This window comes from Hemicordylus capensis, chromosome 6 (assembly GCF_027244095.1).
Source record: "Hemicordylus capensis ecotype Gifberg chromosome 6, rHemCap1.1.pri, whole genome shotgun sequence".
Taxonomy (NCBI): Eukaryota; Metazoa; Chordata; class Lepidosauria; order Squamata; family Cordylidae; genus Hemicordylus; species Hemicordylus capensis.
The window spans coordinates 99278898-99294501 of NC_069662.1; the positions used below are offsets into that span (position 1 = coordinate 99278898).

Below are 15604 nucleotides of genomic sequence, written 5' to 3' on the forward strand. Positions count from 1 at the left end.
AGCAGGATGAATAATGGGGTACATAGATCCCTCTCTCTTGTCAGTTCACAGGTATGAGTAGACAAAAAGCATTAAATGCCATCACTCAACAAGCCAGAAATAAAGGAGTAGGAGGACACCTAACGAGCAATAAATTAAAAGATTGGCTGATATCACGACAGCGCTATTGGGGAACACCCATACCAATCATTCACTGCCAGAGCTGTGGTCCTGTCCCTGTGCCTTTTGAGGATTTGCCTGTGAAGTTGCCCAGCATTGCATCCTTTACAGGAAAGGGTGGCTCACCTTTAGCTTCTGCTTCCCACTGGGTAAACTGCTCGTGTCCAAGGTGAGTACACTGTATTGCACATTTTCTAAAATATTCTGATCATAATTTGTTGAGCAGAGGAGTAAATGTGCACATTTTCCCTTGTTAAGGCACATCTCTCTCTCTCTCTCTCTCTCTCTCTCTCTCTCTCTCTCTCTCTCTCTCTCTCTCTCTCTCTCAAATAAAGTTTACTTTGGATAGTAATTAGTGATCTCTTTTTTCCAAAAAGGCAGAGAAATCTAAAGCTTTGTGTTCTTCCAGTGTTACTTTTCTCACCAGTCTGTGCACTGTGCCATTGCTTTTTGAAATGTTGCCAGTTCTCATTGCTCAACAGTTTAGAACAGCTTCTTCCCTCCTAATTTTCCTTCCTATTTGCCATCTGTTTTTATAATAGAAAGATTCTCTTTGTAAAAGACGGTACTTCTGTTCTCCTCTTCCCGTTGCTGTGCTCAGCCAGGAGCATGGGATCTGCGTTTGCTTCTGTTTTCTTTTTCTGGTGGCTGCATTTTCCCCCTTTATAGCAAGATGTATCTTTATTGCTATCAGAAGCAGAGTTCAAGCAAGGCCCGCAGACTGCCTTCCTTCTCTCTGCTATCTCTTGCTGAGGAAATTAGGATCTTTGTTCACTTCTATTGATGTGAGTCTAGAGCGAGGGCTGCTTCACACTTTTTTCCAGTGTGTAGGAAAAATATGTGTCCTATTACTTCAGTTTTTTTGTAGTTACAGAGATCAGGAAGCTGCTGGGCTGTGTACCAGGAGATTATTTCCATATAAGAAAAAGTTGTAATGTGTGAAGTCTAGGGATGTGCACGAATCGCGATATGCAGAGTGATTCGAAACACATCCTTGGCACCTTTAAAACGGAGGAGAGCAGATGCATACCTGCTCCTCCGCCGCTTGCCGCTGCTTCCTGTATCAATAGCGCTCCCCACCCCCGCTGTCACTGTGTGCCGGTGGCGCTCTTCCCAGCTGCCCTTGTGTGATGCCGGTACGCACATGGCCTCCATGTATCAGGTTTTTCAGCACAAATCTGAGTGCTGTGCTGCTTATGGCAGGCAGTTAATTGGGTGAGAAAGGGATTTTTTGCAGGCCAGAACTAAACCTTTTGTTTGCTTGGTCAACAGAGCCTAATTCAGATTTAGTGAATTACATATTCATTAAGATATCTACTTCTGTATCCTCTAGGGCTGAGTGCATAGCAAGCATGTGTGGGTAGAAGGCAGCAGAATTTCCTCATGTCCTTCCTTGGGTTACTGTTTCCTCCTCTTGTGTATAATGGAACATTACTCTCAGTAGAGTTGACATGATTAATTCTATATTGTTAGGCTCCCTTGATGAAACCATAGGTGTTAAACTTTCTCTGGCCACGTTAGAAGACCAAGGCAGTAAACCTGTCACTTTCCCTGGACATTCAAAGGCTAATGAAGAGATTCTTTTTGGTAATGAGGTGGCTCAACACTGTGACTCATGAGGACTCTGTTTTTGATTTTGTTACAAAAGGTGTTTGAGATAAAGGAAACTCACACTGACAAATATCAGCAAAAGAAATTCCTTCCGGTATAGATCTTTCTTTATAAATGAGCCAACAGTGATTTCTTTAAAAACATGAATAATGCAAAGAAACATCACTGGATGATTCTGGTGTCAAGCAATAATTCTATATGAGAGGAGAACTTTGCCTTGGAAATGCATTGCAGTGTCAGGTTTCAGCTAGGGATGTGCATGAATTGAGGTCCGTGCACCGATTCGAAGCCGAATTGGTTTGTCGGTCCGCCGAACTGATTCGACTAGTGGAGTACAGTGCCGGGGCAGTGGTGAGCGGCACCTTTAAAATGGAGGACAGCAGGCTCTTACCTGCTTCACTGCTGCGCTCCCCCCAGCAGCCCTCACACAGCAGTGGTTGCGCTCCCCGCAGCAGCCCTCGCGTGGCAGTGGCACACACATAGCTTCCATGCATGCGCAGTGGCCATATGCATGCCAACGCTACACGAGGGGGGCTGCTGGGGTGGGGGGTGCCACTGAAGCAGAAAGCTGCATGGAGCAACAGTAGAGCATGTAAGGATTAACATAGTAGCAAATGTAGCATTTGCTACGGGCCCCGCGTTTTCTAGGGCCCCGCACGCCTGGCTTGAACGCCTGGCCCTTCTTTCTGCTCTCTATTTGGTGCTCTCTGCTGACTCTCCTCATTGCCTGCTGCTGCCCATTCTCTCGCCTCGCTCGCGCGAGGGCATTTAAGCAAGGTCTTCCTGGCACCATGGTGTTGATTGGGTTATCTATTATGTTAAGCAGCCCGGGAGGGAGTAGTAAGAACAACAATAGGAACAGATAGCTTGCAAAGGGGTCTCAAAGATAACTTAATCGCCAGGGAGTTGGTCCTTATTTGTTTAAACTGTAAAGTTTTAAAAAACATACACACAGAGAGAGCAAAAGAAATAAAAGTAGTTTAGATTAAAAAAACAACCAACTATTAATGCCGGGTGGAAGAAAGGAAGCTAAGGAAGATGCTAGTTGAATGTTGCCAGCGTTTTCCGACTGACTGGGAGAGGGTAAAGATAAACAGTGAGAACGTGTACCTTTAAGAGCAAAAAGAAAGCCAGAAGTAACTCAGATGTTCGACAAGAGGAGTCTCAAAGTTTAGTGGGTCAGTTGAGGGGAGCTTATATCATGGTCTTGTTGGGTAAGGTAACTTATATCCTCCTTTAGTATCTAGTGCTGTTGGGAGGGAATTTGTGATCATTGCTTTTCAAGGAACTGCCAAATTTAAGGTGAGCTCCTTTCCTCTCCTCTAGAACTAAAATAACTACTGCTGTGTTGCCAACTTCATTAGCTTTACATTGGGATGCCCGTTGAAATTGTCCAAAGATAAACGGAGGCTGCAAACCTAAACACGCTTACTAGAGAGTAAGGCTCATTGAGTTCAGTGGGACTTACTTCTGAATAAACATGCTTAGGGTTGCACTGAATGATTTGTGCATTTCCTCCTTTTAATATTAAGCATGTTAGTGTAATTTAGCTTGAAAGAGGCTGTGCCTCCTGTGAAAGATTGTCTTTTGGATACTTCTGTTTTCATGGAAGCTGCTAATGCACCTCATCATAATCACATTCATTTGCAATGCATCAACTATTTTAAATATACATCTGCTTTCCTGTCAGGCTTGCACAAGAGGTTAAACATATATTCTTAATATTGTCAAATGGCCCTTGTAATGTGATGGCTGCTGGGATCCAATATGTTCTGCACACATTGGAATCAAACATCCACTGTTGTGTGCCAAAATTGCTAATAGGTTCAGATTTCTCAAAGTACAAAATTCCTGAGAACCTTTTAATTTAAACATTCAGAGTTTTGTTCCCCACCCCCTTTCTCTTTGTGAAAATAACTCCAAAGGAGAACCCACGGTCAGGAGTCACAAAAGTGTGTGTGTGTGTTTTGCAAAGTTTGTTGACTGGCTGGCTCAGCTGAGTGGAAGCATGGTTGGTGCAGGGGGCACTAGGCAAATGAAAAAATTGAATTACTTTACTATGCAAGTAAATAATTTATGTTTCAATATTTATGTGCATTTTTTTTAATTTGGGGTCCATTCATAACATATGCTACAGGCCCCACACTAGCTTAATCCGGCCCTGTTTGTGTTCCACTCATGCAGTTCTTAAGGTGGAGGGATGGCTCAGAATCAATGATCATATCCACAAGGACAAGAATTCCTGAGCTATTCACTCCTTCCCACCCACCCTCACTTTGCAAAGCAGCGGCTTGTGGATCTCACCATGGCCAAGATCTGTGAGCCTTTGCATGTTTGGCTAGAAGCTAGGCTACAACAACAACAAATATTTATATACCGCTTTTCAACAAAGGTTTCCAAAGCAGTTTACATAGAGAAATAATAGATAAATGAATATGATGGATCCCAAGATGGATCCCCATCCTGCAAAGGGCTCACAGTCTAAAAAGAAACATAAGATAGACACCAGCAACAGTCTCTGGGGGGGTACTGTGCTGGAGGTGGATAGAGCCAGTCGCTCTCCCCTGATAAATAAAGAGAAATACCACTTTTAAAAGATGCTTCTTTGCCCAGTTAGCAGGGCTTGCAGTGCACAATAAGTGAAAATCGTAGAAGTTTAGCATGCAAATGGGCTCTTATGTGGCTTATTTGATCTCAAGGGGACATCAGCAATACATCATGCTAAAAGGGGAGCAGGCTAGGGTGTTTTATTGTGATAGAACCCTAATAATAATCTGTATTCCTCAGATGCAAAGCGCCTGCGAGGAGGGAAACAGACACCATGGATACATTTGTTGATTCATCTTGGTATTATTTAAGGTACACTGATCCTCATAACTCTGAGAGGTAAGTAATATGAGCATCCCGCATTCAGGCAGGATCCTGAATGTATAATCCCATAAACTGGCCCTGTTTTGCATAGCCAGGTTGGAAGAAGGTTCTGCAGATAATCTTTTGTCTTCTGTTTATGCTGAACACAATGGAAATAACTGGAGGGAATCTCTTGGGATTTTCTGTTGCTCTTTTCAGGATGCATAAAGATTAGCCCGCTGACTGCTTTGAACTGTATCACTTAGTGCAGGATTTGACAAGGTACAGAATGCATCCCTGTTTGAGCAGAACAGTCTGCCTCATGCAGCTTTGCTGGAGGTTTTCAAACAGAGGCTGGACAGCCAACTGTCTGGAATCCTGTAGCTGATCCCTACACTAAGCAGGGGCGTTGGACTAGAAGACTTCCAAAGTCTATGATTCCTTGTCTAAAATACTGTTAATCACGTTTCAAAGTTCTGCCCTCTCTACCTCTGAGCATGTGAAGAATTTAGAATGCTATAGGCATTATTTATGACCCTATCTTTGTAGCCAAATATTACCAGCTGTGGGAATAAAATGTAGTAAATTTTCTTAATTGTTTGTGAATATACTTCCCGAAGAAAAACCTAGATAACAGTAACTTCTACTCTGTTACACTGTAATAACGTGGGGGAAACGCTTTAGCTGGATTTTTAAATTTCAACAGTGAGCAAATTACCTCTGGAAGCATCTGTATTTCCAGATCTGGGAAGCATTCTCATTTGGCTCTCTCTCTCACAGAAGTGAAAAAGTTACTCAAGATTAGCAGCAAGCAAGGCACTGGGGGAAAGACATGCTTCCACTAGAAACATTTAAACAAAACCTTGGCTGGTGGGCCTTGGCTTTACAAGGTTAATACCTTAATGAGTCTGGATTAAGGAAACGGCATCTGTTGAATCTGTCTGGATGCAGATTCAGCTATAAGACCAAGGCAAAGTGTGGGTGCATGGAACCTAATTTGTAAAGCTGGAATAATATACAAACTGTACAGTCTTTACAGCTTATACAGTGCAGATGTTCAGATGGACACCTTAACTTGCAAATTCCATGCTTTTTAGAGCATGAGTGAAAACTGAAAGTAACTTAACTCTCATCTTAAACCACAGGCTTTTGGATTACTGAATATACTCCGAACGTGTGATTCTGAGTGGTAGAATTTTTAAAACACTAATTGTGCTCTTGAATCATATCCATATGATTTAACATTGTGTATTCCTAACATCATTCCATTTTGAACCTATGTCCTCTGCTTATTTGTACAGAAGGCATGCAAACATTGCAATCCATGAGCATCTGTGCATTTTTGGCTTTATGAAGGATGTTGCTCATTGCATATTATATTGTCCACTGTGTGCATCTCTCAGGGAAATGTTTTTTGCTGACATTCTGGCAAACATCTCAACTATGAATGAATTCAAGAAAATCTGTTATTTAAAAGTGACAAATTTGTAGCATATAAAGCTGCTTTGTTTATATCAGTGGCTCAGAAAGCCAGATACAGCACAATCTGGCACTGTGAGACAGAGGCCACTGGTTGAATGAACTTGAGGTTATTTTGAGCTGTCACTCTTGGCTCATCTGTTAAGAGATATTAGCCTCCTTTTTAGTGTTTTTAAAATTATTGCTAATCTAGTTTTTGAAAAAATGTAAGTCCAGCTCCATGTTTCAGGGGGTCCTTGGGAAACTGCCCTCCATGATCCCCCTCCTACTTGGGTGAGTCCCAAGAGAGTTGCTCTACCACCACCACACAAAGTTGATGGGCACAGAATTCTCTGCCAGAAGATGAGCCCCATTGCCCGTCAAGATCATCTGGAGATGTTCATCTACGGTTGCCACCAGCTCGTCTGGCGGCTACTTGGGGACGGACCTTCTCCGTTGCTGCCCCTGGGTTTTGGAATGCACTCCCTGTTGAAATAAGAGCATCCCCATCTCTGACAACTTTTTAAAAGGCACCGAAGACATATTTATTCACTCAGGCTTTTAATTAGATTTATAGTTTTAATACTTTTAATGTTGGGTTTTAAATGATTTTAATATTAATGATTTTAATGTTTAAATGATTTTAATTGTTTTAATTCATTTTAATGTTTAAATTATTCTAATTGCTTAATTGATTTTAATTTTTAAATGATTTGAATTGTAAACTGCACTGAGAGGCAAGTTTTGGGCAGTATAGAAATATGTCAAATAAATAAGATGTAGTGACAGCCAACAACCTGGATGGCTTTAAGAAGGGTTTAGATACATTCGTGGAGGACAGGTCTTTCAATGGCTACTAGTCTGCGGGCTATAAGCCACTTCCAGCATAAGAGGCAAAATGCCTCTAAATACCAGTTGCAGGGGAGCAACAGCAGGAGAGAGGACATGCCCTCAGCTCTTGCCTGTGGGCTTCCCAGAGGCATCTGGTGGGCCACTGTGTGAAACAGGATGCTGGACTAGAGAGGCCTTGGGCAGATCCATCAGGACTGTTCTTATCTTCTTATCTAGAGGTGGTCTCAGGAATCAGCAGTGGGCCCTTTTGAGGGCCCTGAGCCCTTGCCAACCCCCCAGTAATGCTGATCCCTGCTTGACACTGGCCCTAAAAAGATTGCATTTCTTTAATTTTAGGTGCAATTTTCACCTTGTAATGTCTGAGATCTTAAGCAAATACATGTATTCATTCATACATAGTTACGTCACTGATACTCCTTGTCAAGTATATACTACTGTACATAAGACAGTTCAAGAATAAGATATACTGTCCTAAATAATCCCTACAGAACTATCTCAGGCCATTTGCCTTTGTTCTAGTGCATATAAGCAATACAGAGATTTGATTTTATAATGAACACAGTGTTTTGAAGTCCAAATTAATAATGACTGTCAAATGTTCGGAATGCAATTCCTTGTAGTATAATGATGTTAGGTTGCCCTCTAATGGTAGCACCCAAAATGTAGGCATCCTGTAAGCCAGTCAAATCCTTTTAAACAGATCCTTATTGATAAGAGGGATTCCCGAAAGTGTTTCTAATCTTTCTTGCTTCATTACATTTACTGTAGACTTTTGTTGCTTTGCTCGTAGGCCTTTTCGCAAAGACTTGGCAGACTATTGGATGCCTGTGGATCTGTATATTGGGGGGAAAGAGCATGCAGTTATGCATTTGTACTATGCAAGGTTCATCAGCCATTTTTGCCACAATCAAAAGTTGACAAAATACAAGTAAGTGCTGTTTGATTTCTGAGAAAATCATGCCAAACTCAGTCCTGAAATGCATATTCTGAATGTAATACAAGCTTTATAGAGGAGGCAGGGCCACAGATGTCTTCTTTATCAGTTTATTTTGCATTGTGTTTAGGCTGCGTGCATGACAGCTTTTCAAAGAGCTAGACCTGAAAGTGGTATTGTTGAGCAGTCATTACTTATGATACATACATCTATATTTTCTGTCCTGCAGTGGTCTCTGGATCAAGTGATTTTGTAGGTTTCCACAGCGTTCCAATCAGTATTAGTAAAAATCCCAAACCAGACCCCAGCAGTGCCAATGGGCACTGATGGGAAAGATTTATCCATCGCAGTGGCAGTCACAGCTACCTATTGGATCATGCTTATTAGGACTGTGCACGTCAGTAAAACTGGATTTCTGACATCGGAAACTCCTTCCCCCATCACCCAGGAGGCATCAGGAGGCAAGTGTCCTGTATAGTGCACTGGTGGTGGAGGCCCTTTAACTTGCCCACCCAGCAGGGGCGGCTGGGCATTCTCAGGAGCTTTTTGGGGGTAGGGAGTGATTCAGGGTAGTTTGGGAAGTCTGAATGGCTGCTGGGAGGACACACAGGTGTCTGGGGATTGTAGTCCCACTCCGAATTTCTCCCATGGGATGGGGTTGAAGCCTTCTGGCACTACTAGGCATCCATGTGTATGGATAGCTGTAGAAAACTTCAATATACTTAGGTCCAGATTAGAAATGGAACGGGTTCACCAGGGGATGAGTAGGGAAGATGCACTTTTGCTTCCCAGCATGCATAGGGAAGCAGTCTAGGTATGAGTATCACATCCAGTCCAGCCCTCTCTTGCTAATGTTTCTTAGGAGTGAAATTGACTGTGCTAAATATTGCCCTGTTGCTGTCTGTTGAAGTCAAGGGAAATGACTATGACTGGGTTCAGAATGCAAAGCAAAAAGATATTTCCCCCACAGTGAGTTTCCCCCCTCATTGCATCTGTATGTTCATCAAGTTACTAATTCTGAATTGGAGCTTGTACCATGGCAGCTTCCATTGCTCTTTAGGCATTCTGTCTCATTTTGTTTTTCTTGCATGTTCTTAGATTTGTGTCAAAAGGCAAATAATAGGAAAAGACTGCCTGGACCCCCAGTCATGATTATGGTGTGAGTGATTTAAGGGGAGTGACTGGCATTGGGGACTAGGGATGTGCATGAACTTTGGTTTGTGCACTGGTCGGCACCACACAAATGGCCGCCATGCTGACACCGCCATGCATGGGCTGATGCGGGGAGTGCCACCATAGCAAGAAGTGGCATGCAGTAGCAGTGGAGCAAGTAAGGAGCTGCTGTCCTCACTTTTAAAGGTGCTGCTCCCCGCCCCCACGCCACACTCGACCTGCCAAACTGATTCAGCTTTGAACCAGTGGTGCACATCCCTATTGGGCAGAACAAGGGAAAGGAGATCTTGTTACTATGAGCCCAATATGTGTGGAGAAGAGCCAAGTGTGATCTGAATAATGGAGATCCCAGAATAACTCCTTGAAGAAATAACAAAATCCCAAATCATGCTATTGAATTCAGAGTTCAAGAGATATTTCTGGAAGCAAGCTCTTCCCAGTATGTGATCTGCACAAAATAGTTGGTGTGTGCTTCCATATGTGATCATGAGATGGAGCTGTTACTATAAAACTGTTAACAAATAACTGATAAGTTGAGCAGTAAGAAAAATGTGATAGAATTTGTTGTGACTCGGCGCTGTCTATTTCCCAGATTTTTGCAGGCAATTTTAGATAGCTCCCCTGCTTTCCCCACCTTCTGTTTTCCATTCTAACAAACAAGCATATGCTTTTTTTACTCCCATAAATGGTCAGGTATTTTGTACTTTTACCAGCCTCTGTCCCTGCAAACAAATACAAGCTGAAAGCTCAGCTTGTATCAACAGTACAACATATGTGAATTAACTCTGTGTCATCAAAGATAAGCATTCCTTGAAAAATTACCTCTGACTTGGAGACTTGCCCAATTTTTTAAAATAATTTTTTACTTCAGTTTGCTTTCCCATGTATGGTAAAATGTAGTGGTTTGAAATAACTTATTTTAGTTGAGAGAGGCCTTTGGATTGGATTACATTTTAAAATTATTTCCTCCCACCCTTTGTATGTTTAATAATGTTTCAGAGTATACTGTAGTATTATCTCTCTCCCCTGCCACCCACCCACTTTACTTCTGACACTAAAAACCGCATAGCAAATCATTTGGATTGTGAAATGAGCAAACGTTGTGTGTTTGTCTCAGAATGAACATGTATGAACCCTTACTTGGGTATTCTTCTTGCATTATGGTGGTAATAAGGGCTCTTTTTGATGTTTCATGAGTGATGTGAGAAGTCCATGCTATGATCCCCACCCACCCCCATCCTACATTAGTGTTGCCACAGTTCTGGGAAGTAACACTGGTGTGAGATGGGTTCACAGTGTAGACTCTTTCAATGTGGCCTGGGGTTATTCAGTTACCTCAGCAACTTGAGGAGCTGCACAGTAGCAGCTCCATGCTGCCAGTGTAGCATGAGAAGAGTATCTTAGAGGGATGTGTTAGCTTATGGAGAACCCTAATCTAGCAGTGATGAGTCTCTCTCTTTGTCATGCATGTACACATTCACACCCAGTGGCTAGATTAACAAGAACATTTTTATTGTATATATCCCAACATCAATTTCTCACATTTGGCTGATACATCAATTTGCCATGAAGAAAAACCCTCTCAGCATATGTATTGAAATCGATTCTCAGGTTCCTTAGAGATCTCTGTCTATAATGAGTTGGTAGATCACAAATCATAGAAAGTATATGCATATGTTTCAGTGAATTCTTGTACACTTATTGTTTTGTAGGTACGGATTATATCAGGCTGCTGCTCTATTGTGGCTGTTCATCTTTAATGGTCAATGAGCTGTACCAAAACATGGTGCATTTTTGCATGTGTACACATTTTCTCATGCAGAATGGAAGAGATGAAATCTCTATCCATCTTTCACAGATAAGCAGACACAATATGCTTCTTGTGATCAAGAACTTCATCTCCTTGCTTATTCTCAGTTAGCTTCCTCCTTAGATCTTATAGACTTATTCATAGCATAGGCAGACCTGGAGCCTTTGCTATTCTCTGACTTTCTGTTGGTAAGCCCTTTTAGCATCATGTACCTCACCTGCAAAACCTACTGAGACAGACATAATCCTTAATCATCCTACCTTTGGTTGACACATTCTACAGAGATGGGACAAAAGCAAACTGGGATTAGTTATTCCAGCTAGTTTAATGGAAACATAAGGATGTTCCAATCCTGGTGTAGTCAACCTGATGTTCCTTCACAAAAACAATATGTATGAGGTGCACTTAATTCATTTTGTCTGTTATTTTTCAACAGACTCCTTTCTCTTTTTGTCCTCAGAGAGCCTTTTTATAAACTCTTAGTTCAGGGTCTTATCAAGAATCGGACATTCAGACTAGAATCAACAGGCAGATATTTGAAGAGGGAAGAAGTTGATTTTACAGGTAAGTGAGGTTATGGGCATTGGATTAGCTTAGGTATCTAGCTAGTGTATGAAAAGGGCATTATATCTGCCTTCATGGTTGTTAGATAGCAGGGCATAAATGCTGAAAATAAATAAAACATTGTCACAGTACATCAAGTCTAGCAACAATGGGCAAATCTTTAAACTAGAAGTTGACTCATTTATTATTGGCTGGCTAAACAGATAGTAAGAATACAACTATAGTGCTGAATTATTATTGTTGCTGTTATCATCACCATCATCTTAATCATTATTTACCCTCATTACTACTATTATTAGAAACTGTATTATTATAACTGTTGTTGTACTGTGGTTTGGAGTATTTATGCACATCTTTTTTTTTTAAAAAAAAGTCCTCAGAATGATTTACAAAGATAAGAAGATTGTTCTCTGTCCTTGAATCTTATTTTACTAAAGTCTGATGCAATGATTCCCAATGTGATGCCCTAACACCCCAGATTCATCTCTCTAAAGATTCTGAACAAGTTCTGGATAGTGCTGTGGGTTAGTCCTGCTGTAGTTTTACAGACCTTGCTATGAGCTTACAAGAAGATGAGCCAGACTGCACTACAGTGTTGCTAGAGGATGTTCCAAGGTGCAGCCTGCTTGAACTGAGCTGACTACAATAAGGGGTGTCACTGTTAGGTCAGTGGGGTGAATGAGGGCTCTCTCACTCTGCAGTTTATGTTCTGCAGTTACCAGGTTGTTCAGGAACTTGAGCTTGCTGCTTCCCAGTAGATGAGTGTGGATAGATACATGGGGATGTAAATATGAAAAAAGTGTTCCTAAGTTTAATCATATATGAAACAGATGTATATTGTTAGGAAAGGGGCCCTGAGAAGGCCCTTCATGGATTGACAGAATTACTCCTAAGGGAGATCTGCACATTACAGTGAGAGAAAGGTGCCATGACAAAGTACATTTTTGTTGTTTCCATAACTAGAACATACATGCTTCACCCCTCTACTCTCTTTTTCTGTCATTTATTTGGAAGCATGATAAAACTGAAACTCACTGCTTCCTCCTCTTCTTTGCTACTTCATTCTTCATCTGGTCCCCCTCATGTGGACACGAAGGTTTTCCATCTTTCAAAGGGGGCTTGGCTTATACAACTGAAATTCTGGTCCTTTTTCAGAGTCATTTTTCTGGTCCCTTATTATGATGTGTCAAAAAAGTTCGTATTTTCAGTTCCTAAAAGGCAGTTCTGTTGATAGTACCTTTTTTTTTTAACCTTCAAGAGGTTAGCTATACCCGTATTTTACGGACTATAAGACGCTACGGACTATAAGACGCACCTTAATTTTAATCCAGTTTTTCAGAGTTTTAACATATCAAACTGTTAAAACATATAAAACGCACCTGAATTTTGGCGGATATTTTTCAAGGAAAAAAGTGAGTCTTATAGTCCATAAAATACGGTAGACAGAACAAGCAGAGAATGTTCCTTTCCACTTGCCTTTCAGCATACATTTTAAATATTTGTGTAAAAAGGGATTAAAAACAACCAGCTCTTAACATTCAGACATTTTGGGGGTTTGTAGGGCTAAAAGAGTCATCCTTCTGTATGTTCTGTGTATTTAGGTCCTGAACCTGTTCACATAAAAACCAAAGAGAAGCTGCAGGTGATGTGGGAAAAGATGAGTAAATCCAAGCACAATGGCATAGAACCTGAGGAAATGGTCCAAAAGTATGGAATCGACACGGTCCGACTCTACATCCTATTTGCTGCCCCTCCAGAGCAAGACATATTGTGGGATGCAAAGAGTAAGGCTTCCCACTACCACATCCATTACCCAGATTCTTCTGCTCCTTGATTTATATTTGAACCACAACATGCTCTTTGGGAGTCCAACAACATCTGGTGACCCAGGGTTGATAACCCTTGAGCTAGACGATTATAAATGCTCAGTCCATAGTGCTGGACAATCAGGGAGCACTGTGCTGACGTTTCTTTTCCAAGTGACACCACTTGAATCAGTATCTTTTCTCTTTGACCTCCATGGTATGAAAGTACTTGTTTCTGTCATCACTGTGCATCAGTTTTTAAAGGGAACGTTTCTGGGAAGGAGATCCTGTTATTAGCTGCCTTTCAGCCTGAAAATGTGAGAAGTATTTTTCCCTAAAATTTTAAATAGAATGTGCTATAATATGAAACTAATGAGTAATTGTTTTCCTCAATTAGTTATCTGTTTAAATGTTAGATTCAATGTAGTTGATTCGCTTTATTTTAAATGCTGACTCATTACGAGGGACAGGTTTTTCCTCCTACAAGTGTTATCTTAACTTGTGTTAATGAAAACCTCTCTCTCTCTTGCCATTTTTCATTAAATTCAGCTGATGCGATTCCCGGGGTGCAAAGATGGCAATCTCGCCTCTGGCACTTAGCAACCAAACTTATTGAAGCTAGGAATTCTGGATCTCTGCCCAGTCCTCGTCTATTGAATCAAAAAGAGAAAGCTGAAGCCAAACGTATCTGGGAGCGGAAGAACCTTGCCGTCTCTGAGGTTAGAATGAATTTTGACTATTCTAAAAATGATGTAGTCATATGATCTCTAGTGACTGTGTGTGTGTGTGTGTGTGTGTGTGTGTGTGTGTGCGCACATGCTTTTCACACTAAGTGTTAGCAGTGGAATCTCAGTGTACTTTTTATTTTAGCCAAACAATCACCTTCATATTGCTCTTCTTAACTGCTTTTAAATCTTTCTCCTTGTAATATGAGGAAAGTAAATGTGTTTCTACAGTGGCATTTAATTAAAACCTCAGATGATCTCTATTAGATATGACCTAAGGTAACCAGCATCCAGGGTTAAGCATTCTTTAGGTGGCCTTGGTAGTCAAGCCAAAAATTGTAGTTGCCAAGACCCTGCCTCTCATCATCCCTGTCCTTGCATTGCAACCACCAGTGAGGTGAGAGACAATCCCTCACCTCCAGCTCCAGACTCGTGGCCAGAGTCAGGCTTGTTTTGCTGTCATGGCCGGTTTTGATCCTGAGCTATGAGGGACTCAAAGCTATGATCCTGAGCTATGAGGGACCTTGGCAATCCAGCACCAAAACAACAACCCCTTCCTGGAGCTGGAGAAGAGAATAGCTCTGTTCTCCATAGCTGTGCTGCACTTCCTAGTACAGTACTACTGTGAGGATGATCCCCACTTCTTCCCCACCTCCAAGCTGGAGAGAGAGACAAGGACTCCTCTATTCACACTTGACAGAGGACAGTAGGTCTCTCACCATGGTGAGTGGAATTCTGGACCCCGAGAGAAGAAGTCTTAAGTTTTATGAAGACTTTTAGTTATACTGCGAGCAAGGCAGCAACAATGCTGTGCTCCATAAAGATCATAAGCACTTCCATTTCTGTTTTGTATTGTGTGGCACATCCAGATTTCCTATGAAGAACATTAGGAAGATTTCTAAAATATTGCTAGAGAGTAATCATCGTTAAAGCCAGGAACAGTAGAAGTTCCTGAATCACTGTGCTTGTTAAAGAGGAAGATAAGCATCTAGCGGCAGCTTCCTTTGAAGCCTACCCAATGCTACTTATTTTTAAGAAAAACACTGTCATTCTGCCTGTTCGGCAATTAACTGAGGATTTGCAGTATCTCCTTCAGAGATTTGGTGGGCAGGAGGAAGGATGGTTGGTATGTGAGAGGCTGGAGAACTTGGGTTCAAATCCTTATTCAGCCATGAAGTGGACTGTGTGACTTCAGGGCAGTCGCCGTTTGTCAGCCTGACATGCTCTCCCGGGTTTTGTGAGGATAAAGTGAGGTAATCATATGTATTCCTTCCAGGATTTCGTGAAGGAAGGCTATAACAAAATGGCAATAAAATATTAATAAACAGCAATGCAAATACACACTGCAGATGACAAGAAAAGGCTTTTCTAGATAATAATTTATAACATACAGCATATATGCCGAGTTCAGTTAAAACTTGGAGATGTTTTCTGTAACATTGGTGTGAACTTCACATTTCCATTTCTGAACATGAGTAAGATAAACGTCTGATGTTACACAAGGTTTTTATATGTCACAAACTCAACCTGCTTTCACAGGTTGCTCAAGTTATTTCAGAGCAGAATAATGTAAACCACTGGTTGCAGTTAACAGTGACTAAAGGAACTGCTTCTGGTGTGCTCCTCCTATCCACCAGCAAAATGACTTGCACCAAGGAGAGCA

General features: G+C 41.5%; 1 protein-coding gene and 1 long non-coding RNA gene across 4 annotated transcripts in view; one reads left to right on the forward strand and one right to left on the reverse strand.

The window, feature by feature from the left end:
- Positions 1 to 15604, forward strand: part of LARS2 (leucyl-tRNA synthetase 2, mitochondrial) — a 95086-nt gene that overhangs the window by 59221 nt on the left and 20261 nt on the right. For 2 of the 3 annotated variants that reach the window (XM_053262219.1, XM_053262221.1), the window contains 6 exons: positions 45 to 328; positions 4558 to 4656; positions 7721 to 7858; positions 11308 to 11411; positions 13013 to 13195; positions 13766 to 13935. In XM_053262219.1, the coding sequence (XP_053118194.1) occupies positions 45 to 328; positions 4558 to 4656; positions 7721 to 7858; positions 11308 to 11411; positions 13013 to 13195; positions 13766 to 13935 (978 nt within the window). The remainder of the gene's footprint in view (positions 1 to 44; positions 329 to 4557; positions 4657 to 7720; positions 7859 to 11307; positions 11412 to 13012; positions 13196 to 13765; positions 13936 to 15604) is intronic. The other variant, XM_053262220.1, reaches the window with a different exon arrangement.
- LOC128330050 (uncharacterized) overlaps positions 1 to 15604 on the reverse strand; it is an 89994-nt gene that overhangs the window by 41335 nt on the left and 33055 nt on the right. The gene's annotated exons all lie outside the window — the stretch shown is intronic.